The 25,205-nt window shown below is 41.1% G+C and overlaps 1 protein-coding gene across 11 annotated transcripts in view; it reads right to left on the bottom strand.

Annotated features, from left to right (window-relative positions):
- Nucleotides 1-25,205, bottom strand: part of ncoa2 (nuclear receptor coactivator 2) — a 270,081-nt gene that overhangs the window by 84,946 nt on the left and 159,930 nt on the right. For all 11 annotated transcript variants that reach the window (XM_080194101.1, XM_080194100.1, XM_080194109.1 and 8 more), the window contains 2 exons: nt 19,702-19,809; nt 9,577-9,749 (listed from right to left, as the gene is read on the bottom strand). In XM_080194101.1, coding sequence (XP_080050227.1) covers nt 9,577-9,749; nt 19,702-19,790 — 262 coding nt within the window. In that variant the 5' untranslated portion in view covers nt 19,791-19,809. The remainder of the gene's footprint in view (nt 1-9,576; nt 9,750-19,701; nt 19,810-25,205) is intronic.

Below are 25,205 nucleotides of genomic sequence, written 5' to 3'. Positions count from 1 at the left end.
GAAAAGCTTGCAGAGAGCCACAATTCATCCACAGACAAATCGGAATGTCAAGAAAAACTGAAAGAATGCAGGGCAATTTCCAACCTTTTTAAAAGTCTGATGAAGTTGAAAACAGTCCATCACAACATATTGAGACTGAAGAGAAAACCGGTGTGTTTGTTCACTCCAAGGAAGGTTTCACACTCACTTTTATAGAGAGTAACATAAGTAATTGAGTCATTGCTGCATCAGGAGGACATCTCACCTGCAACAAATCTATAAATTACTGTTTGGGGTGGTTCCAGTACCAAAACCAAATGCTCACTATGAATCTGTTTTAACTTCACAGTTAAACCAAATGGTGGAAAGGGAGATCCACCAAATGGTATCTCTGGGTGAAAATATGGCAAAGATAGCAAAAAGCACTTTTTCTTTTGAAAAAACCGGGTGCGAACAATAGCTATGACCTTTAGATGGGAACCCAAACTATTGACAAAAGTCATTGCTTCATTTGAGAGATGTTGCTTCAATTGACTACCTTTTGGAATTATTTCAGCACCAAAGATTTAACAGACGATGCGGACTGACAGTTTAGAAGGATTAGAAAGGGTCTTCTGCCACATGGATGAAATTCTGATCCATGGGTCCACTACCCAGGAGCACGATGCAAAAATGAGAGCAGACTATCACAACATTTGCAAGAAAAAGGACTCTTTCAACAATAACTGATTTCTTACAACCAGATGATTTCTGAGACACATCGTTCACGCATCAGGGAAGATTCCAGAAAACCAAGGCAATCAGAGATTTTCCAGTATTTCGTGAGCATGCTCAGTCATGTAGGAAAGCTGTTAATTAATCATGGTGTTCAAAGAGGATCAACACATTTTGTTCCAAAACATAGATGCTCATTTCATCAGACACATAGGCACAGCAGATGCAGCAATGACTGGACTAAGAGCTGTGTACCTCACACCCCAATCATTGATTGAACTGGAACAAAGTATGCTTTAAAGAAGAGCATTTGCAGCTACATCTTCACCTTAAAGTTTGCCACTGAGATACATAAACCATTGTTCACCTTATCAAATCCAGAAGAAATAGCCAAGATGCCAAAGAGTCCAGCGATTCCAGCTGAGACTCATAAGATTCAATGCCACAACTGAATATGTCCAAACAGAGCAACTGCATTTTTGTTGAAAAGCCTGAACAAGAGGACATAAATTTTGAAGATGTAGAGTCCTATATTTTGTTGACCACAAAATTCTACTAGCAACAACAGAGAACAAAGAACAGTACAGCACAGGAACAGGCCCTTCAGCCCACCAAATCTGTGCCGACACAGATGCTCACTAATCTGACATCTTCCTACCTCTATTCCATGCCTAATCATTTATCTAGTGCTATGGTTTGAGAGAAATTTCTACTGTCTGGGTGATCATATTTGACGTAATTGTAGAAATTGGTGGCTGGACCTTGGAGTTTGTATAAACGCCTTTAAAACAAAAGGAAACCTGAAGGGAGAAGTATAAAACCTTCATGGAAATAGCAGAGGGACAGCATAATTTAAAAGGAGATTTGTAAGTTTGATGTTTGAAAGTGGAACTTGAAATCACAATTATGGAAGCCAGAGTTCAGAGGAGGACAAAGTGACTTACAATAAAAGAATTGTAGAACCATAGAATCACGACAGTGCAAGAGATGACCATTCGGCCCATCAAATCTACACAGGCTCTCAAAAGAGCATTACCTGGGGAATTTGAGTAGAAATCCACAGACATTCATTTGGGTTCAAAGAGTGTATCTTGATACAGTAATCTTGTGTGCTTAAATGGGACTGTGTGTGTTAGTGAGACCAATGTAGCTTAAGATGTACTTTGTAATCCATATTAATCTTAAAATGTGTGTAATAGTTAAGAGGAGAAGAGGGAGTAATGATGTATTCTATCATAATCCATTCTTTTCATGTTTAATTATTTTAACAACAAAAAAATTATTAGCGGTCCTGTGACTTATTCCTCTCCATTTTATTAAAAGAAAGTAAAAAAGTTAGTCTTCTGAACCAGGATTCCATTCTGGAATCCTCCTGTCCAGTTATAACACCAACTGGGATCATAACATTGGGCAAATCCATGTCCTCAGATTCCAGATCTTTCAGAGAATACACCAGGGACCTGGGCATTACAAAGTGTCGCGACAGTATGCAAATTTCCATTTGGTGACCATGGATCTATGATGAAATGATTTCTAACAGCATTACCTGTGCAATCTAATGCCAGGTGCAGATGGGAACTACTGATACTATCCTCATTTCCGTCAGACCATTGGAACTTCTTGAAATGGATCTTGGAGCTCCAAAGGGAAGACATTCCTCATGTTTGTTGCCTACTACACCAGATGGATTGAAGTGAAGCATTTTCATGTCTCACCTCAGAAGCAGTCACCAAATTACTGAAATAAACTTCCATCAAATACAGTTTTTAGGTCTTGTCATTTCAAACAATAGCCCACTGTTTGTCAATGAATGTTTTAAACAGTTCACAGAGCTCATGGATTTGTGCACATTAGTTCACCCAATACGCACAAGTTAATAGGGATGCTGAAAGAGGATTAAGGGAAGTAAAGGCTTTTTTGCAAAGAAATGACAATATCTTGACACTTGAGCTACCATTCCACATCATTGCAAAATGGTTTGGCTCCAACTGATCACATGGATCTAACATCCTGCTCTTCAACACATGCTTATACCATGTCTCAATGCAACAAATATAGAGAGTGAGAGAGAAGAGTGAGTACAGTGCAAATCAAACCATAAACTATAATCAAAGCTATAGAGTACATGACTCAACAGGACTTGAGCCAGGTGAATCAGTAGGATTCGCAACTAAATTCAGGAAGGTCAAGTTTTGGGAAAAAAAAAATACATCTGAGGAATAATTTTGTCAAGGCTGAAAATGGAATAGTAAGAAGTTGTTGAGGTGCACTGTATCTGCATGATGATCATTAATGGAATGGGCCAACTACCTGGATGACCAGGAGGACAACCTGAAAAAAGAGCTGGTAGTCTTCAATGATCCACATAATATACTACCAAGTCAGGAAAAGAACATGGAGAACTGAAACCTATACTTCCTCAGAGCTGAGAACAAGGTCGGGAAGACTGGCAAAATCACAATGTGTATCTCTGTGCAACAGGGATGATGACCTTGTACCAAGTCTCACATGGTATAGTTAGTGGAATGTTCAATAAAAATGTTTACTAGCAGCCTTGCCTCTAAGTCTTAACCAAGGACAACCCAATCCAAAATCCAGCATAATGAGGACAGGTGAAAAGGAGGGAAAAAGGGTGTTGAATACAGTTTATGTGGGGGAGATATACATGTAAAGTATTGATCATTGTGTGGCAGGGGAAACAAAGGGGTTGATTGTAACAGTGTTGTGGAACAAGGGGCTAATTACAGCATGTATGGGTGAGTGGGAGGCTGATTACAGTGCGTTTGTTGGGGGGGAGGTGGGGAAAGAGGAGTGAGAGGCTGATTAGTGTTTGAGGGCAGGAGAGGGAGGCTGATTCACAATGTGAAAAGGGGAAGAGGAGTTGATTACGATGTGTGCTTGAGGATGGGTGAGGGGCTGAGAAGTAAGTGTGTTTTAAAATGGGGTCTGATTAGAAAATACTTTGGGAAGCACTGGTATTGGTATAGCTAAGAGCTGAAGAAAACTGCAGGCATGTTCAAACATAAGCTCTAATATATCAAGACTGACAAGCTATAAAAGAATATTTGTAAAGGAGTAAAGTTGCCATTGTCCAGATGACCACAGGCTGTCTGGTGGTGATTTAATCCGAGGATCACCACACCTCAGGCGAGGGGCAAAACTGATAAGGCAGGCCTTCATCAATAACTTCAGCAGGTACGGGAATTGAACCCACAATGATGGCATTGCTCTGCATCACAAACTAAACTGACTCCCAATAAAGGAGTTGCTTAACTGTTGACGATGCTCAGTTTTATTTTGAATCCCTACGCACTAGTGTATATTTCCAAATGAATGGATTTGGAAAGGCATACTGTTGTCTCAACACTAGTTTTAGGTCTCAGATATTTACATCTGGTTCATACACTGTTAGGCATTCTAATATAATACTACAATCCAGAAAATTTTGAAATCCAGAAAAGCCTTGGGTCCCAAAGACTCCAGGCTGGAGAAGTTGCAGTACAGTATAGTGTAGTGTAAAAGCATCTCTGAAAAAGTAGATGTGGTAAAGATAGACACACTGGCTTCACCTCAGTATGCAAGAGTTTTAGAAAGTTTATTTATTCATGTCACAAGCAGGCTTATGTTAACACTGCAATTATGTCACTGAAAATCCCCCAACTCAAGTCTATCTGAATTTATTATTTTCACTGTTTAAAATGCATGGGAAAAGCAACAATAGAAAATTATTGATCTCTTTAAAACATCTCAACTGAGTTTTTAACTCTAAATATTGCAGGATGGAAAATAATTATTTAAGAGTCAGACTGTAATCATATTAAGAACAAAAATAGTAAAAGATTTGATATTCTATAAAACACACTTGTAAATGGAACACAAAAGCTTTCAGTTGCTGCTAAAATCCAAGCAATTCAACCACACCTAAACTGAGCTATAAAACATAATGGGAAAGAGTATACAATTGCTGGAGTTGCATTTTTACACAATGCCAATGATTTGTGTATGCAAAGAACCTACTTTATACAAGCTGGACATGTTATGGAAAAAAAACTTTATAAAATGATTTCAACATTATGGATAATCTTTAGCATTTTGTAGTAATCTGGTCTTCATTTCAATAGAAACTATCAAAATGTTACTATTTTGAATTCTTCTCATCAGTAACGGTATTATGACGACCAGTTCCAAATCACAGCTTTAAAACTAAACACAGATTGAATCCTTCAATCCAATTACAAAGGTGCCCCAAAGGGACAAAAGTGGAGTCGAGGAAAACACGAAAAATAAACTTCAATGACTTGTTTGTGAAACCTACTTTCTGCTCCACTGACATAGACCCATTAAGTTTCTGACGTGCCAACTTCTCTTTCCATTTTCCACGCTGGATGGCATTGCTAATGGTTCCATCCCCTTGGGTACTGTCACCCTCCTTTTAAGCACATTCATCAGCTCAGCCCACCTCCAGCCTCCCTCACCTCCCCAACAACTAAAACCAACTTCTTTTAAACTAAATAGTGAGAGGGGATGGAGAGGAGAGAAAGGCTCCACTTGAGAAGAGATTTGGAAAGTTAACAAGAAAGGACAAGGGAAGAGTGCACAGTAGTGAAACAAATCATGATAACCAGTGTGCAACAGGAAAGGACGTCACGTCCAAGTGCACCAGCAAATAAGGTCAGCATAGGGAAAATGTTACAAAGGCAGAATTCAAGACTCCATATTGGAACGTAATCAGCATTGTATGCAGCACTGGTCATTTGTAACAAGGTGGATAAATTGATCGTTATTAGAGATGTGGTTACAAAGGAACTAAGGCTAGGAATGGAATAGTCAAGAGCATTTGATATTTCAAGAAGAAAGGAAGGAAAGGAGGTGAGGGCAGGCCTGTTAATAAAGGATGGGATTGTTAATAAGCTTGATCCAGAAGATCAAGATATGGTCAAAGATGTGCTCTTAGGCTGATTGGTTTACCAAATTGACACTATTCTCCCCTGAATCTGGCTAAGTTAGGGGTTCCATTCGTAGACACACAGGGTAGAATAGGTGTAGGGTGATGCGGTGGCGTGGGCTCGTTGGGCCGAAGGGCCTGTTTCCCGTGCTGGGTTGTTCTTTGTTCTTTGTATATAGTCAATTTGTATGGAGACAGGAAATAGCACAGATGGGAGTAGTTTACAGGCCCAATAACAGTAGTTACACTGGAGGACAGAATATAGATTAAAAAATAATGAAAGCTTATAAAGAAAGATTCTGTAATAATTTCATACATGTCAGACTCGCAGTCACATTCTCCTGTCCTGACCACTGGCCAACTCAGAAATTGTACTGTCTCCTTGAACAAGATGTTCAGGAAATGTTCCCATTCTCTTGATTTTTATTGATTGATTGATTGAATTCAAATTCCATGATTTGCTGCAGTGGGATTTGAACCTAGGTCCCCAGAGCATTATCTTGGATCTTTGGGTTATTAACCTAGTGACAATATCACCATACCACCCTGTCCCCTTAATCTATAACCTCATGGGCCGACAAACTCCACCATTACCGTAAAGCCAGGGGATCCATTCTGCTTCAGTGAAGCATGCAGGAAGGTATAACTAAAAATGTGTCAACCTGGCAAAGCTATTACACAGGACTACTTGCGTGCCAAATAGCAAAGCATGTGATAGACAGAGATAAGTAATCCCATAACCAATTAATCAGATCTAATCTCTGCAATCCAGCCACATCCATTCATGAATGGTGGTAGGTAGTTAAATAACACTGGAGGAGGGAGGCTCCACAAACATCCCCATCCTTAGCAACGGGGGAGCCCAGCACTACAGTGCAAACAATAAGGCTGAAGCTTTTGAAACTTTCAGCCAGTTGAATGATGATCCATCTCGGCCTCCTCCTGAGATTCCCAGCATCACAGATTTCAGTCTGCGGTAATGGTAGAGTAGAGTATGTTGGCCCAAACAGTTACAGATTGAGGGAACATGGTGGCAAGGTGATATTGTCATTAAATTAATAATCCAGCGATCCAAGATAATGCTCCGGGCACCCAGGTTCAAATCATTTGATTCATTTGACATATGAAGAAATGGCCAAAGGCACTGGATACTGCAACAGCTATGGATCCAGATGATATTCCGACAATAGTACTGAAGGCTTGTAATCCAGAATTTGCTGCACCCCTAGCCAAGTTGTTCCAGTACAACTGCAACACTGGCATCTAGCCAGCAGTGTGGAAAATTGCCCAGGCATGCCCTGTACAAAGAAAGCAGGACTAATCCAATCCAGCCAATGATTGCCTCATCAATCTATTCTCGATCATCAGTAAAGTGATGGAACGGGTCATCAATAGTGCTATCGAGCAGTGTGATTGATGGTGGCTACTCAAATCGACAGCTGAAATCTTTACTATTTTCTGGGTGGGGAGAGTATTATACAGATAAACATATACAGAGATACAAGAACAGGATGGTCATTTGCTAGATAATCATTTGCTAATCAACATCTTTCAACTGTTTTCTCTCCCAACTTTGCTCCTTGCTATTTTATCAATATGACCAGTGCTCCTGTGAACACCCACATCTCGTTTTCTCCAAGCATCATCATACAAATTCCTTCATATATCTTCACAGCGCTGACATCAAAGCTCATCCAAATATCAGAAGAGTGATATGGATTTGAAACATTAACTCTGGTTCTCTCTCCACAGATGCTGCCAGACCTGCTGAATTTCCTGATTTTGCTTTTATCTCATTCGAGCATCACTGGTTTAAACTCTTCTGTCAATATCGCCAAACTGTGGACTCCCTTACAGTCCTCAATGTTCCTTTCCTTCTACAATACTCAGACTTTTAAAAATGCTTGATGTCATCTTTCTATTTACCACCAATTTCCCTGGCTTTCTCTTCAGCTTTTTCTAATCTTGTAAACTTGTAGTCTGGACTTTAATTTTTCATAATTATAAAGATGGAAGGCTTATTCCAATGCAAGGCAAGTGAATTTCTCTGGTGAACACTAATCACAGTTCCCATCATGAGAATTGATTTCAAACTCACCAGAAGTGCAAGAATATTACAAAACAATGCAATTGGATTAAGTGCAATAAAATTTACGAAATACTGAAATTTTTCTTTTCAATGCAGAAGAATTCACTTTGTATGTGATGTGAAATGAAATACTACCCATTAAGAGATGGGGTGAAATGATGACTTTCACTACTGCAGCCTGAAGCAACAGTTACATAGTACGATTAAAGTTATTGGCTCTTAAGGGTTCTCCCAAACGTGATGCCTACGGGTTTCATTAAAGTGAAGAGAGAGAAGAATAACTACTGACATATCTTCTTTCCCCCATATATTAAAATAGATTTATGATATTTTCAGTGATAGTGTAGGATATTATCAACTCCAGGCCTGCTATGAATCAAGGCATGGATTAAAAAGGATCAAGATATACAGCAGAGAAACAGATCATTTCACTAATCAGTCCATGCTGTACCCAAGAGTCCTCTCATCTTAATCTACCATCATAACTCTATTCTTTCCTCCCTCAAATGCCCGTCTAGTTTCCCTTTAAATGTATTTATACTACCTGTTTCAGTCACTCCCTGTGGAAGAGTGTTCCACATTCTCACCATTTTCTGAATTCCCTATTACCTTTCTGGGTGACTATCATATTGAGACCTCTTGTTCTGCTCTTCCCCATAAGAGGAAATATTCTCCCTATATCAACTGTGTTTAACACTTTCATAATTTAAAACCTCCCTTCGGACAATCCTTGGTTTTCTTTTTCTCAAGAGAAAGGGGACCCAGCCTTTCAACTGTTTTTTGCTATATTTGCCAATGCACTTCTGGTATAAAAAAAGTTCCCTGCAACCTCTTTAGTGCCTCCAAATTCTTCTTGTAATATGGCAACCAGAAGGTACGTAATATTCCACGAGTCTGGTCTAAATAAGTTTCTAAAGAAGGTTTAGCTGAACTTTCCTATTTTTCAATCTTATCCCCAAGAAATAAATCCTGGTGTTTGATTTGTTTTTTTCAAGGCCTTGGTAAAATGTGGTGAAATTTTTAGTGATTGGTGTTTCTCTGCCCCCTTAGACTTGCATCCAACAAGTAATAAGTGACACCTCTATTCTTCCTAAGAAAAAAATCCTATTTCACATTTTGCTGTGTTTAACTTCATATACTAATCTTCCCATTCTGTAAAGTTATTAATGTGCTCCTGTAATTTGTTGTAGCCCTCCTCAGTTTTGACTATCCTTCCCTAAATTTAGTGTCATTGCGAACATAGAAATTGTGCTTTCCTTTCCAATGTCCAAGTTGTTAAAGCAATTTGTGAACAGCAGTGGTCCCAGTATTATTTTTGTGCAATGCCACTTCTCACCTTCTGTCACTCTGAATAACCCCTTTTGTTCACACTCTTTACTTTGTCTTGAATCCAGCCAAACAATATATTCTGCCTCTTGCCTCCTGATTCCACATTCCCTGACCTTACTCATTGGTCTGTTATGTGGTACATTTGGGGTTTTTTATGGGGTACATTTGCAAAGGCCTTTTGAAAATCCAGACAAAGTACATCAATAAGTGAACCGTAGCCTTACAGAGATGAACTGCAAGGGTTTCATCTATACTGCCAAGATTGTTTCAACTAGCTCACTCTTGTGCGTATTCTCTCCATCGCCAATAATTTGAAAGTCACAATAACATGCCCCAGAAAACAAATACACAAGTAAGTGGATCATGGTCAGTGAGCGAGTGGTCACTATGAACAAGGCTTCCAGTACTGGGAACTAGCATTCTATTCATTATTCTTCAATCAGGAAGGATGATCACAACACAGCATTTGTATCTTACGTCAGTTTATAAGTAGATTCATTGTATCCATGAAGCAACTTACCCTGCTCTTTTATATGACGGATTCGTTTCACAGTTTCTTTTAAGATTGCACATTTGTCTGGTTTTACATTGAAGTTGTCAATGTCATTAAAATTAGCAAATATCAGCTCAGCAAGTTCTTCAATATATTTATTTTCCTGCTCCCGATGACGTTTCTCAGTGCTACGTTTAGGGCTGTTGAAACACAAAAGCAATGTTAAGCCCTCGAAATAATAGAAGAAATTCTTTGCTCAATTGGGTTTATTACATACAAGCAGTTAAATCGATGACCTTCATGCAATGCAACCAAAAAATGCAGAAGATTTTGTCAAAGGGATAACTACACATTCTCAGAGCAGACTAACATTTTACCCAATTTAAAGTAACAAGTAGGAATAAAATTGATGTATTCTGTTTCCCCCAATTAATTAAACCATTTTCAGAACAGCAGAATAGTCATAATTTTTTTTTAAACAGTCCGAAGAAGCAGACATTGCTCTATGGGACAAACAAAACCAGCAACATCTAAGAAAAGTAGGTTAACTAACTAGTCACCAAATTATTATAGAGCAAGGTGTAGTTCAGACTGACTCGAGCCTATTCTGCCATTCACAATTTGGTCATGTCTGATATTGAGTTGACATTCATATTCCTTGATGGTCTTCCCTGATAAAATGCCATTGATCACAGTCTTGAAAATTTGAACTGACACAATGTCCACCACCTTACATGGAAGAGAATATCCTTGTTCCACTGAGCTGTGTGCAAGAGTGCTTTCCTATTCTTTCCAGAATGGCCCAATGCTAATTTGGAGATAGAGTCCGATTGCTGTTGATTTCCCCACCAACTAACTTCTCTGTTGACTTTACTGAGCAATTTTAAACACCTTTTAACTTGAGGGAGTACAACCCAAGTTTAGCTCCCTTACGAGCAGAGAGATCTCGGTGTACATGTGCATAGATCCCTGATAAGGTTGTTAAGAAGGTGTACGGTGTATAGCTTTTATTGGTAGAGGGATTGAATTTCGGAGCCGTGAGGTCATGTTGCAACTGTACAAAACTCTGGTGCAGCCGCACTTGGAGTATTGCGTACAGTTCTGGTCGCCACATTATAAGAAGGATGTGGAGGCATCGGAAAGAGTGCAGAGGAGGTTTACCAGGATATTGCCTGGTATAGTGGGAAGGTCTTATGAGGAAAGGCTGAGGGACTTGAGGTTGTTTTCGTTAGAAAGAAGGTTGAGAGGTGACCTAATTGAGGCATACAGGATGATCAGAGGGTTAGATAGGGTGGATAGTGAGAGCCTTTTTCTTCGGATGGTGATGGCTAACATGAGGGGACATAGCTTTAAATTAAGGGGTGGTAATTATAGGACGGATGTCAGAGGTAGGTTCTTTACTCAGAGGGTAGTGAGGGTGTGGAATGCCCTGTCTGCAGCAGTTGTGGACTCGCCAACTTTAAGGGCATTCAAATCGTCAGTGGATAGGCATATGGATAACATTGGAATAGTTTAGGTTAGAGGGTCATTAGATTGGTTCCACTGGTCAGCGCAACATCGAGGGCTGAAGGGTCTGTACTGTGCTGTAATGTTCTATGTTCTACTCTTCTGCTGAATCTGGATTGCAGTGCCAATATGTGCTTCCTGAAGTGCAGCGCACAGAACTGAAGGCAATACTCAAGGAGTTGGACAAAAGCTCTGTGCAACTGAAACATAAACTTTGTATCCCAGCCCTACTGAGAAAGGGCCACAGTCATTCTGATTATCCCTGTTACACGTGCATTAGCTTTCAGAGATTTATGCATCTCTCCATGGTTTCCAATATCTTACCATTCAGATTACTCAGATGTGCCTTTCTTGGGTCTCTTCCAGAACATATGGGACCTGTACAAGAAGGATGGGTTGCATCTAAACTGGAGGGGCACAAATATTCTGGCCAGAAGGTTTGCTGGTGTCACACGGGAGGATTTAAACTAGCTTGGCTACCAAGTCCTGAAAAATGATTTGAACCCCGAGGTAGGGACAGTACCATTGTGCCATAATACCCCCCACCAGTTCAACATTTTTTTAAACGTTGGTCTTCAGAAGGTTCATATATAGCATTGGGGCAGCACAGTGGTGAATTAGTTGAAGGGGAACCAGAGAGTAGGGCCAGTAAGATTCAGAGAAACAGCAGGCAAGGTGGGATTGCTGATCAGAGAGAGGGACTGGTGGACTGAAGTGCATTTGTTTCAATGTGGGAAATGTAACAGGTGAGGCAGATGAACTTAGAGCTTGGATTAGTACTAGAAACTATGATGTTGTTGCCATTACAGAGACTTGGTTAAGGGAAGGACAGGATTGGCAGCTTAACATTCCAGGATACAGATGATTCAGGCAGAATAGAGGGGAATGTAAAAGGGGTGGGGGAGGTTAACTACAGGTTAAGGAGAATATCTCAGCTTACGCTGGGAGGGCCTTGGAGGGCTCATACAGCGAGGCAATATGGGTAGAACTCAGGAATAGGAAAGGTGTAGTCACAATGTTGGGGGTTTACTATAGGCCACCCAACTGCCAGCAGGAGATTGAGGAACAGATATGTAGGCAGATTTCGGCAAGGTGTAAAAGTGACAGGGTTGTTGTGTTGGGGATTTTAATTTCCCATAATATTGACTGTGACTCACTTAGTGCTAGGGGTGTGGATGGGGCAGAGTTTGTAAGAAACATCCAGGAGAGCTTCTTGAAACAGTATGTAGATAGTCCAACTAGGGAATGGGCCATACTGGACCTGGTACTGGGGAATGAGCCCTGCCAGGTGGTCAACGTTTCAGTAGAGGAGCAGTTCGGGAACAGTGCCCGCAGTAAGCTTTAAGGTGCTGATGGATAAAGATAAGCGTAACCCTCAGGTTAAGGTGCTAACTTGGGGGAAGGCTAATTACAACAATGTTAGGCAGTAACTGAAGAATGTAGATTGGGGGCAGATTTCTGAGGGCAAATCATCTAGCATATGGGATGCTTTCAAGTGTAAGTTGATAGGGATTCACGACCAGCACATTCCTGTAAGAATGAAGGATAAGTATGGCAAGTTTTGGGAACCTTGGATAATGAGATATCGTGAGCCTAGTCAAAGAGAAAAAGGAAGCATCTGTCAAGGCTAAGAGGCTGAGAACACACGAAGCAAGTATGGAATAAGTATGAAAGCAAGTATGAAAACTGCAGCAGGCGACGGTGCAGAGGGACTTCGGGGTCCTTGTGCATGAGTCGCAAAAACCCAGCTTGCAGGTGGTCAGGAAGGCAAATGGGATGTTGGCCTTCATAGTGAGGGGGTTTGAATATAAAAGTAGGGAGGTCTTGCTGCGGCTGTATAGGGCATTGGTGAGGCCGCAGCTGGAGTACTGTGTGCAGTTTTGGTCGCCGTACTTACGCAAGGATATTTTGGCAATGGAGGGAGTGCAGAGGAGGTTTACTAGGCTAATGCCGGAGTTGAGGGGGTTGAGCTATGAGGAGAGGCTGAATAAACTAGGCTTGTACTCGTTAGAGTTTAGAAGAATGAGGGGAGGTCTCAATGAGACATATAAGATGATGAATGGGATGGATAGGATAGAGGTGGAGAGACTCTTCCCGCTCAGAAAGGACAGTAGGACTAGGGGGCACAGCCTCAAGATAAAGGGGGGGCGGTTTAGAACGGAGTTGAGGAGGAACTTCTTCACTCAAAGGGTGGTGAATCTCTGGAATTCTCTGCCTGTTGAGGTGGTGGAGGCTGCCTCGCTAAATATTTTTAAGACGCGGGTTGATGGGTTTTTGATAAGCGAGGGGATTAAGGGTTATGGGGAGAGAACGGGAATGTGGAACTGAGCCACGACAGATCAGCCATGATCTTATTGAATGGCGGGGCAGGCTCGAAGGGCTAGATGGCCTACTCCTGCTCCTATTTCTTACGTTCTTATGAATACAAGAAAAATAGAAAGAAACTTAAGCATAGAATAAGAACTAAAAGAGTCATGAAAAAGCACTGGCCAACAGGATTAAGGAAAATCCCAAGGCTTTTTACACATATATAAAGAGCAAAAGGATAGCCAGGGAGAGGGTTGGCCCACTCAAGAACAAGGGAGGGAATCTGTGGAGCCAGAGGAAATGGGCGAGGATATCAAATGAGTACTTTGCGTCAGTATTCACAAGAGAAGGACTTGGTGGATGATGAGTCTGGGAAAGGATAGTTCGAGTCATGTTGAGTTCAAAAAGGTAGTGGTAGTGGAGCTCTTGAGAAACATTAAGGTAGATAAGACTCCAGGGCCTGATGGGATATACCCCAGAATGCTGAGAGAGGCAAAGGAGGAAATTGCTGGGGCCTTGAGAGAAATCTTTGCATCCTCACTGACTACATTGGCTATTCTCCAGTTCTCTGGGACCTCCCCTGTAGCCAATGTTGTTCCTTTGTTTAAGAAGGGTAGCAAGAATAATCCAGGTAATTCCAAGCTGGTGAGCCTTACATCAGTGGTAGGGAAATTATTGGAGAAGATTCTTTGAGACAGGATTTATTCCCACTTGGAAATAAGTGGATGCATTAGTGAGAGGCAACATGGTTTTGTGAAGGGGAGGTCGTGTGTCACAAACTTGATTGAGTTTTCAAGGAAGTGACAAAGATGAGTGATGAGGGTAGAGCAGTGGCTGTTGCCTACATGGACTTTAATAAGGCCTTTGACAAAGTCCCTCATGGTAGGCTGGTGCAGAAGGTGAAGCTGCATGCAGAGGTGAGCTGGCACGGTGGATACAAAACTGGCTCAAAGACGACAGAGGGTAGTAGTGGAAGGATGCATTTCTGAATGGAGGGCTCTGACAAGTGGTGTTCCTCAGGGATCAGTGCTGGGACCTTTGCTGTTTGTAATATATATATATATGATTTGCAGGAAAATGTAACTGGACTGATTAGCAAGTTTGTGGACGACACAAAGGTTGGTGGATTTGCAGATAGCGATGAGGACCATCAGAGGATACAGCAAGATATCGATCAGTTGGAGACTTGGATAGAGAGATGGCAGATGGAGTTTAATCCAGACAAATGTGAGGTGATGCATTTTGGAAAGCCTAATACAGATAGGAAATATACAGTAAATGGCAGAACCCTTAGGAGCATTGATAGGCAAAGGGATCTGGGTGTGCAGGTACACAGGTCACTGAAAATGGCAGTGCAAGTGGAAAAGGTAGTTAAGAAGGCATGTGGCATGCTTGCCTTCATCGGCCGGGGTATTGAGTTTAAAAATTGGCAAGTCATGTTGCAGCTTTATAGAACCGTAATAAAGCTGCACTTGGAATATTGTGTTCAATTCCGGTCGCCACACTACCAGAAGGAGGTGGAGGCTTTGGAGAGGGTACAGAAAAGATTTACCAGGATGTTGCCTGGTATGGAGGGTATTAGCTATGAGGAGACGTTGGAGAAACTTGGTTTGCTCTCATTGGAACAACGGAGGTTGAGGGGAGACTTGATAGAAGTCGACAAGATTGAGAGGCATGGACAGAGTGGATAGTCAGAAGCTTTTTCCCCCAGAGTGGAAGAGTCAATTACTAGGGGGCATAGGTTTAAGGTGCAAGGGGCAAAGTTTAAAAGAGATGTACGAGGCAGGTTTTTTTCTTAGAGAGTAGTGGGTGCCTGGAACTCGTTGCCGGGGGAGGTAGTGGAAGCGGATACGGTACTGACTTTTAAAGAGCGTCTTGACAAGTATGAGAATGAGGTCGGAAGAGAGGGATATAATTAAAACCACCTATCCTACCAGTGATTAAGTCGGCAGCATGGTCAGTGCAGGCTTGGAGGGCCGAAGGGCCTGTTCCCGGGCTGTAATTTTCTTTGTTCTTTATTCTTTGAATCTAAAATGGATTACCTTCAGTCCCACTCCCTGATTCCTACTTTCCAACCAAACATCAACCAATGTTTCGTGGTTTCCTCAAATTCCACATATGTTCTCATGCTTGTTAATATCCTAGAGCAGAACCATTTCAAGTGTCTTCTGGACATCCATATAAGCAATATTCATACGTATTCAGGTTTGAATTTTCTTAGTGACTTCACCAAAAAATTCCAACAGATTAGTGAAACATGGGCCTACCCTTCGCAAATCTATGCTGACTATTTGTTAATAAAGGCTTAATTACTCAAGTCTAAGATAGGGCGGTTCAGAACGGAGTTGAGGAGGAACTTCTTCACTCAAAGGGTGGTGAATCTCTGGAATTCTCTGCCCGTTGAAGTGGTGGAGGCTGCCTCGCTAAATATTTTTAAGAAGCGGGTTGATGGGTTTTTGATAAGAGAGGGGATTAAGGGTTATGGGGAGAGGGCGGGAAAGTGGAACTGAGCCACGACAGATCAGCCATGATCTTATTGAATGGCGGGGCAGGCTCGAAGGGCCAGATGGCCTACTCCTGCTCCTATTTCTTATGTTCTTATGTTCTTAATACATCCCAGTAATGTCCCCACAACTGACATTACAACGTCAAACTGACAGATCAGGATTTTCCTGCTTTGTCACTCACTCCTGTCTTAAATAACTGAGTGGCATTTGCAATTCTTTTTTTAATCCTCAAGCACAATTCCTGAATCACAGAATTAGAATTTGACAAGACAGAAACTGATTATCTAGCTCAATAGGTCTTATGCTCCACACAAACATCCTCATCTCACTGCATCACAGCATATCCTTCTCTCCCTTTTCCCCCTCACATTTAGCTGGCCTCCCATTATATACATTTATACCATATTCGCCTCAATCACTTCATCTGGTAACAAGTTCCACACTTCTATAACTCTGATAAAGATGTTTTTTCCCGAATTCCTTTTGCATTCAACACGGTAGCACAGTGGTTAGCACTGCTGCTTCACAGCTCCAGGGATCTGGGTTCGATTCCCAGCTCAGGTCACTGTCTGTGTGGAGTTTGCACATTCTCCTTGTGTCTGTGTGGGTTTCCTCCAGGTGCTCCGGTTTCCTCCCACAGTCCAAAGATGTGCGGGTTAGGTTGATTGGCCATGCTAAAATTGCCCCTTAGTGTCCTGCGATGTGTAGGTTAGAGGGATTAGTGGGTAAACGTGTAGGGATATAGCGGGTAGGGCCTGGGTGGGACTGTGGTCGGAGGAGACTCGATTGGCCGAAAGGCCTGTTTCTGCACTGTAGGGTTCTATGAATTTGTTAATCTTCACCTTATATTTATGAACCTTGATTTTGGACTCATCCCCAAGTAGAAGAATTTTCTCTAGGCTTCCCCTATGAATCCCTTCATAGTTTTAAAAGTCTCTACTAAGTCATCTCTCGAGCCTTTACATTTCTAGGGATGATTCAGTCTTTCCAACATTATCTCTATTCTGATACTGTTTGTGTAAATGTTGTTTGCATTTTCTCCAGTTTCCCTCTGTCACAAGAATATGAACAGTGCTCTAGTCTAACCAACGTCCTATTTATGTTTGATGTAATTTTAGACTCAAAACCCTGGAAAAAGTTTCGCCTTGTTAAATGAGGTGCAACTGGATTTTTAAATAAACAACTAACTTCATAATAATTGTTTGTTACCCTTACTGTCTCCCAAAAAGCTAATTTTATATTTATGGAATGTTAAATTGCTCTGCAATATTTTAAAAATCTACACATTTTTAAAAGCAGGTTGTTTTTATCTTTATTTCATTTATATCATAACATTTAATTCACAATCTGAAAAGTTAAATTAAAAGATCTGGAGTGCTTTTAACTTCCTGGTTTTTCATGTGTGGATATTTTAATTTGATGGGTTGACTTCCAGCTTGCTGATAGCTGCTGGATGTCAAAACAATCCCTCGATTTGGCTCCAGGTTTAAAATGGTGTCAGGAAAAGGGAACTTCCTGCCATGGAGTCCTCTTTTGTGGGCAGCTTTCTGTGGGGTCAGTGATGAACATAAGAACATAAGAAATAGGAGCAGGAGTAGGCCATCCAGCCCTTCGAGCCTGCCCCGCCATTCAATAAGATCATGGCTGATCTGTCGTGGCTCAGTTCCACATTCCCACCCTCTCCCCATAACCCTTAATCCCCTCGCTTATCAAAAACCCATCAACCCGCGTCTTAAAAATATTTAGCGAGGCAGCCTCCAAAACCTCCTCTGCACTCCCTCTAAGGCCAAAATATCCTTGCGTAAGTACGGCGACCAAAACTGCACACAGTACTCCAGCTGCTGCCTCACCAATGCCCTATACAGCCGCAGCAAGACCTCCCTACTTTTATATTCAATCCCCCTCGCTATGAAGGCCAGCATCCCATTCACCTTCCTGACCACCTGCTGCACCTGCAGGCTGGGTTTTTGCGACTCATGCACAAGGACCCCGAGGTCCCTCTGCACCGTCACCGGCTGCAGTTTTTCGCCACATAAGTAATAGTCCTTCCTACCATTATTCCTACCAAAGTGGACCACCTCACACTTGCCAACATGAAATTCCATTTGCCATTTCCTGGCCCATTCGCCCAGCCTATCTAGATCCTTCTGCAGACTCTCCACACCCTCCGCGCAATTTGCTGTTCCCCCTATCTTGGTGTCATCAGCAAATTTCGACACCTTACACTCAGCCCCCTCCTCCAGATCATCTATATAAATGGTAAATAGCTGAGGCCCCAGCACCGACCCCTGGGGCACTCCAAGCGCCAATCCGAATAGCACCCATTAACCCCCACTCTCTGCCTCCTATTTGACAACCAATCCTCTATCCACGCTAACACCCTACCCCCAACTCCATGCCCCCTTACCTTCTGCAATAACCTCTTGTGAGGTACCTTGTCAAACGCCTTCTGAAAATCAAGAAAAACCACATCCACTGGCTCTCCTCTACCCACCGCCTTAGACACATCCTCATAGAACTCCAATAAATTTGTCAGACACGACTTCCTCTTAACGAAACCGTGCTGCGTCTGCTCTATCAAGCAATTTCCCTCAAGATGCCTCGCTATTTCCTCCTTGATGACCGATTCTAACATTTTACCTACAACAGACGTTAAACTAACCGGCCTATAATTCCCTGCCTTTTGCCTGCCACCCTTCTTAAACAATGGCGTAACATTAGCCGCTTTCCAATCTTCCGGCGCTTCCCCGGAATCCAACGATGTCTGGAAAATAACCACCAAGGCATCCACTATCACCTCCGCCATTTCTTTCAGAACCCTTGGATGCATTCCATCCGGTCCTGGGGACTTGTCCACGATCAGTCCCTCCAGTCTGTTGAGCACCACCTCTCTAGTAACAATAATGTCATTGAGACCCTCCAGTCCTACCACCTTTCCATCGCTAACACCCGGCAAATTATTCACGTCTTCCTCCGTGAAGACCGAAACAAAAAAGTTATTCAAGACCTCAGCCGTTTCCCCATCCCCTACCACTAAGTCCCCCCTCTCATCCTCTAAGGGTCCAACGTTCACCCTAGCCAGCCTCTTCCTTTTTATATATTTATAAAAACTCTTGCTATCCTTTTTTATATTAAGCGCTAGCCCAGCTTCATAGTTTCTCCTACCATTCTTTATCAACTGAGTGTCTGTGTTTCGCCATTGACCATTAAATCCAGGTTATTGTGTTCACTTTCTGTCTTCACATACACTTACCCACTCTTTCTGCAAAAATGCCACTATTATTAAAGCACTTTTACTATTTAAAAAAGGGCATTATAATTATACTGCTGGTTAAGAAACTGAGCCAAACATAACTGAAAGATCTCAAGCTTTTAAATTAGCTAGTTTCAGCAAGGGCTATATTTGGCTTCAACAGGCCTGGGTTCAAGAATGAGGAGGCACTAGAGAAGGGAAAGAGAACAAAAATTTAACGGAGGTACCTGATCAACACAGTTATCATTGCTAGGGAAATGTGTACGTGGACATGGGCTGAGGACAGAATGAGACTACAGGATGTAAATGGGATGACAAAGAGTAAATTGGGGTGCCATCATGCACTAAAACATTCAGTTCTGGACCTCAGATCGGATTCTCGATTTATTTAGCAAAGCAAAGCATTTCAGGAGAAGCTAACATGGCAGAAAACTATACATTTACTGTAAACAACAATAAAATACGGCTAAAGAAAAGTGGTTGAACTTGATATCCTAATGGGACGTCCCTTCTCTGTAAGGAATTAAAACACTGAACGTAATTCAGAATTAATTAAATTCCACTAACTGTAAATCTTACCTCGGTCGTGGATGGTCACATGGTGATTCTTTGCGTTTTCTTGAGTCTATTCTGGCTGGGTCAGAGGAATTTTCACCCATTCCACTCATCTTGTGGACATATAAGCAGCTAGTGAAGTTAAAAGAGATGTTTCAATTAACACTATGAAAAAGCACTGAACTCTCTCAATTTTAATACCTGGTAGGTTCTGTACAAGTTTCTATGCTCATCTGTCTGGGATAATTCGACTTACGCTTAAGTTCCAAACTTGTTAATTCATTTGAAATTTCACATTGAAAAACTGATATTAGTGTTAATAGTTAAGCATATCGAAACTTCATGTCATAAGCATAATATAGTTCAGCCAAATTTGCATAACATATTATACAGCATGCAACTAACTCATGATAATCCTTCAGTATGATATAACAATGTTAGCACAATTATAGCATGGAGGAAAACACATTATGGCCTGAACTTTTCAGATGGTGAGGCTTGAACCGTACCATTTGGAGAGTCAGTGAGGATGCATTCCACTGATTCTGACAGTCACTGTCATTTTATACTGAATGTTAATGGGCAGCAGGCAGGACTACTGTCCTCACTTGGAAAGAAGTTCCATCCTAAGACAACTGGCAGCCGACAGCTCTTCAACCTATCCAGGCACAGCACTGTAGTGGCCAAAGGAGGCACTGCTGCAAGGTCTCCGAGACTATTTCATATCCTGAGCTTTCTGACATCCACCAGCCAAAAATGGATGCTGGGCAGGAAAAGGCCCTCAAGTGACCACTTAATGGGGCATGGACGGGTTTCCCATCTGAAACTCTACCTGCCCCTGCATAAAATTAGGTCCAGAGCAACTCGAACCCACTCAATGTCGTGCTCTCTCACCTTCTCAAGACCCCTCAAGTGGAATGTAAAATTCAGGCTTATGCATAAATGATATGAAATATCAGTACTATAGGGAAGAAAAAAAGCAGAAAGTTTACCACATGACACAAAAACTGAAATCTCTGCCTAACTTTACACCAATCCTGACCAATGGAAACTACCTTTAGTCAGATAAATTCAATTGCTTTACAGGAACATGGTCAAAAAATAGCAGTGGTACAAACTCAAATACAAAATATTTTCAATTGGTGAACACAGTAAGTGAAGGCAGTTCTGATCATTGCACCACACGAGTTCTTGGTCAGCAAGTGTTGTTGACCTGCTACTTGACCAAGGAAGGTTTGTTTCTAGTTAAACCCAAACACGTACTTGCCTTCAGTGGTAACTCTCATCTTCTCCAGAAGGTCATGTGTAAAGCCCCAACTCAAAGACATCAGCAGTTGAGACTTAATCTCAGCTGACACACTAGTAAAGGACTATTGCATTGTTAAAGGTGCTCACTTTAGATGGGATGTTAAACCAAGGCCCCAAATTCCCTCTCAGGGAATCACTGAAGATACAATGATCAAACAGTAAGATGTTCTCTTGATCAACACACCACTAACTTGCCTTGATGCTATCCAATCTGAAAGAATAGCTAACTCAACATTTGTCCAGCTGTGTAACCCAGAACATTGGTGTCTGGTTGGCTGTTATATAATCCCTATATAATGAAAGGTACAGTTCAAGTGATTCTCAGGGATGTATGATCTTTACCAATGATTTGGATGAACAGCAATCTATATTAATGATGTGGACGAAGGAGCCAACTATATTGTAACCAAGTTTGCTGAATATACTAGAGGTAGGTAGGAAAGCAAGTTGTGATGAGGATGCAGAGTCTGCAACGGGATAGGTTAAGAAAGTGGGTAAAAATTTGGCAGATGGCGAGTAATGTGGGAAAAAATGTAAGGTTGTCCACTTTGGCAGGAAGAATAGAAAAGCAGAATTTTACTTAACTGAAGAGAGGCTGCAGCACAGTGGTGTTTAGATGCCCTTGCACATGAATCACAGTTAGCAATAGGCACATGGAAGTATTTCTGAAGACAAATGGAATGTTGGCCTTTTTGCAACAGGGATGGAATATAAAAGTAAGGAAGTCTGGCTACAATAGAGGGCCTTGAGGCAACACCTAAACTGCTTTGTACAGTTCTGGCCTTCTTACTTGGATTGGAGGTAGTTCAGAGAAGGTTCATTGGAGTGGTTCCTGGGACAAAGGCCGGTCTTTTGAGGAAAGCTTGAACAGGTTGGGGCCTATATCCACTGGAGCTTAGGAAAATGAGGCATGATTTTTCTCCTAAGATTCTGAGGTGGCTTGATAGGGTAGACACCAAGAGGGTGTTTCCCCTCATGGGAGGGAAATTTAGAATTGGGGCAGAGCTTAAAGACAATTGGTCCGTCATTAAAGCCAGAGGCGAGGAGAAATTTCTTCTCTCAGATGTTAGTTTTTGAACCTCTCCTCCACATTCAGCACTGGAAGCTGGGTTATGGAATATATTCAAGGCTGAGTCCAACAGATTTTTGATCTGCAAAGGAATCAAGGATTATGGGAGGCAGGCAAGAAATTGGAGTTTAGGCCACAATCAGACCAGCCAGGATCTTGCTGAATGGCAGAGTAGGCTGAATGGACAGAATGGCCTACACCTGCTCCTGTTTCTTATGATTTTATGACTTATCCATTGGACTAATTCTGATAGTTAACTGCAAATTTAACTGAAGATTACAAGACAGTTATAGGAGTTAGTTTGCAGATTTTGACCAATATATCAATTTGGTGACCAGCTGTAATAGTGGCTGAGGAAATATATCCTAGGAGAACAGTTTAAGCAGTTGCCAATACGAGTCACATCAGGAATAACTCATTCCATTACAAAAACTACTTTATGTTGACCTTTCAGATGCTTTCACAAAATTCCAAAGGTGGCAGTGTTGGAGGATTGATATGTTTATGTGACAAGTAGGCACAAGCATTACTTGAATTAACAGTCGTAGCAAAGTAGACTTTCCAAAAGGAACTAAAGTTTGAAAAACTTGCATAATTGATGCGATAACAAACTTAAGATAACAGCACAGGTTTTTTTGTGGCGTGATGCTTCTGTGCCTTTAAGAAATGTACTTCAATCATCTTTCAATCAGGGTTTGTTTGAAAATCAGCTCTGTTTTACAAGGTGCCAATTGTCTGGAAAAACAGGGCGCTTCAGGTTGAGAATGCAGGGTTACGACTAATTTTGGCTAATAGTGTGATTCAGAGTTGAAGCATTTTCATTCACTTGGGTTTCCCTTGAGGTTTCAGTGTATTTTGATTAGGTTCATTGACAAAAAAAAGAGTTATGTGCAAATGGGAGCAGCTAAGCTTGCAGGGAAACTCTACAATTTCTCTTTTATTTTAAAGCAATCAGGTTTCTGCCTGGTCCTGAAAGAAACAGCATGGTGGCAAAGTGAGAGTGAGACAATGGTTAGCACTGCTACCTCACAATGACAAGGCCTCAGTCTCAATTCCAGCCTTAGCTGACTGTGTGTAGAATTCATATATTCTCCCTGTGACTACTTGGATTTCTTTCAGGTGCTCAGGTTTCCTCCCCCGGTCCAAAGATTTACAGGTTAGGTGGATTAGTTATGCTAAATTGCTCCTTAATGTCTCAAGATGTGTAGGCTAGGGAGATTAGCAGGATAATATGTGGGGTTACAGGGATAGGGCCTCGATAAGATACACTGTCAGAGAGTCAGTGCAGACTTGATGGGTTGAATAGCCTCCTTTTGCATTGTAGGGAGTTTATGATTCTATGAAGCAACAGTTGTCTTTCTGTCTCTTTCTACAGGTGTTTAAAAAGCTCTAAGATTGTTAACAAGTATAAGAGTTCAAGCTTGTGTGTTGCTAACTGATTTTGAAGACAGGTTTTAAGTTTGCAAGAGGAATATTACTTGAATTGGAACTAAGACAGATAGATCAGCAGTTAAGAATTGTATCTTGTCATGTTTAAGTACTGTTCAAATACTTGTTATAGTTAAACTGTATTGTTAAATAAAGTTTATTTTGATAAATGCTTCCTAGTGTGTCAATAGAATCACCCTGCACTGAAATACCTTATCCTTACAATGTTGAAATAGCAAATAGTTAGGGTCTAATCTAACTTGATAATATACTTTGGGGTTTCTGATCTAACAGTGGGCTATAGCTACAATAGCTGATGAGTTCGTACAAAATGCTGAAGTTAAGCAAGCCCATATGTTACGTAGAATTTTATGGTCAGAAAGAGTCCCATTGTCCAACAGGTCTAGCTGGTGTTCATGCTTAACATGAGTCTCCACTTATTGCATTCCACCCCATCAACACGTCCCCCTCAAAATGCATCTAAGCTAAGCATTTCAGCCATTCCATATGATAACAAGTTCCATATTCTCATAATTTTTTGAGAATGCATTTCTTTCTTCTGAAGTTTTTTTTTCCTGAAATCTTTATTGAATTTATTAGTGATTGTCTTGTGGGCCTTAGTTTTGGACTTCCCCACAAGTGGAAACATCTTTACACCCCATCCATCAGATCCCCTCAGAACCAAAAAGGCTTCTATCAGGTCATTTCTGAGATATTTGCTTTTCTAGAGAAAAGAGAACCATCCTATTCAGTTTTTCATAGATTACTGCAACACAGATGGAGGCCATGTAGCCCTTCTGAACAATCTGTTAATCAGTTCCACTCCTAACTCTTTCCCATTAGTCTTAAGTTTCTTGATAGTTGTATCATCTCTCTCCAGTAGCATTCTTTAAATTCTTTTTGCACTTTCTCAACCTTCTATACTCCTTTTGTAAGAATTGTCAAAATACTCTGCATTTAATCATTTCTGCACTTTGGAACTCTATTCCTTAATAAATTAATCCTAGTACCCACTTCACAATTTAATGGCTTTGTTGACATGTGTTGTTATTTTTATTGAAAATTCTGTTGAAATATCGGACTTGAAATTTTACCTTTTTTTTCCCCACAGATGCTGCCAGACCCGATTACTTCCAGCATTTTCTGTTTTTATTTATTATTGACGTATTAGATTTGCAGAAGCCAGACTGACTGGAATTCTAAGGGACTACCTTTAGTTTGCTTGTGCCTCTCCATTAATGATACTGTCCATAACTGGAACTGGAATATTACTCTGAAACTTTCCAAGTGTTAAGCACAAACGGCTTGCAAACATTAGCGATAGCAAAAAACAATAAAACGGACAGTATAAAACACAAGTGCAAAATAAAAATGTAACAGGGCAATAGTGCTGAAGAGGAACAGAACGCAACAGAATAAGTTAATATAAGGGCAGGGGAAGAGAAAAAAGAAATAGAAAGTAGCATACACACCAAATGAATGACTATCTTTTTAAAATTCAGATTGTTGTCCTGATGGATATGTCCTTCAGATATATTTGAGAAAAGTAACTTCAAAATATCAAATGTTTAATTTAGAAAAATACTGAATAATGAAAGTGCTCCTTTTCATGTTATGAAAATGTCCTATGACCCAAAATATTTCCCTTATAAATTATCCCTTTGTGTCCCGGGATGTGTATGTTAGAGGGATTAGTGGGGAAAATATGTGGGGTTTTGGGGTT

The sequence above is a fragment of the Carcharhinus amblyrhynchos genome, chromosome 8 (genome assembly GCF_965287045.1).
Source record: "Carcharhinus amblyrhynchos chromosome 8, sCarAmb.v2.hapA, whole genome shotgun sequence".
Lineage (NCBI taxonomy): Eukaryota > Metazoa > Chordata > Chondrichthyes > Carcharhiniformes > Carcharhinidae > Carcharhinus > Carcharhinus amblyrhynchos.
Note: the sequence above shows the minus strand (reverse complement) of the source record. Positions and strands in the feature narration are given on the sequence as shown.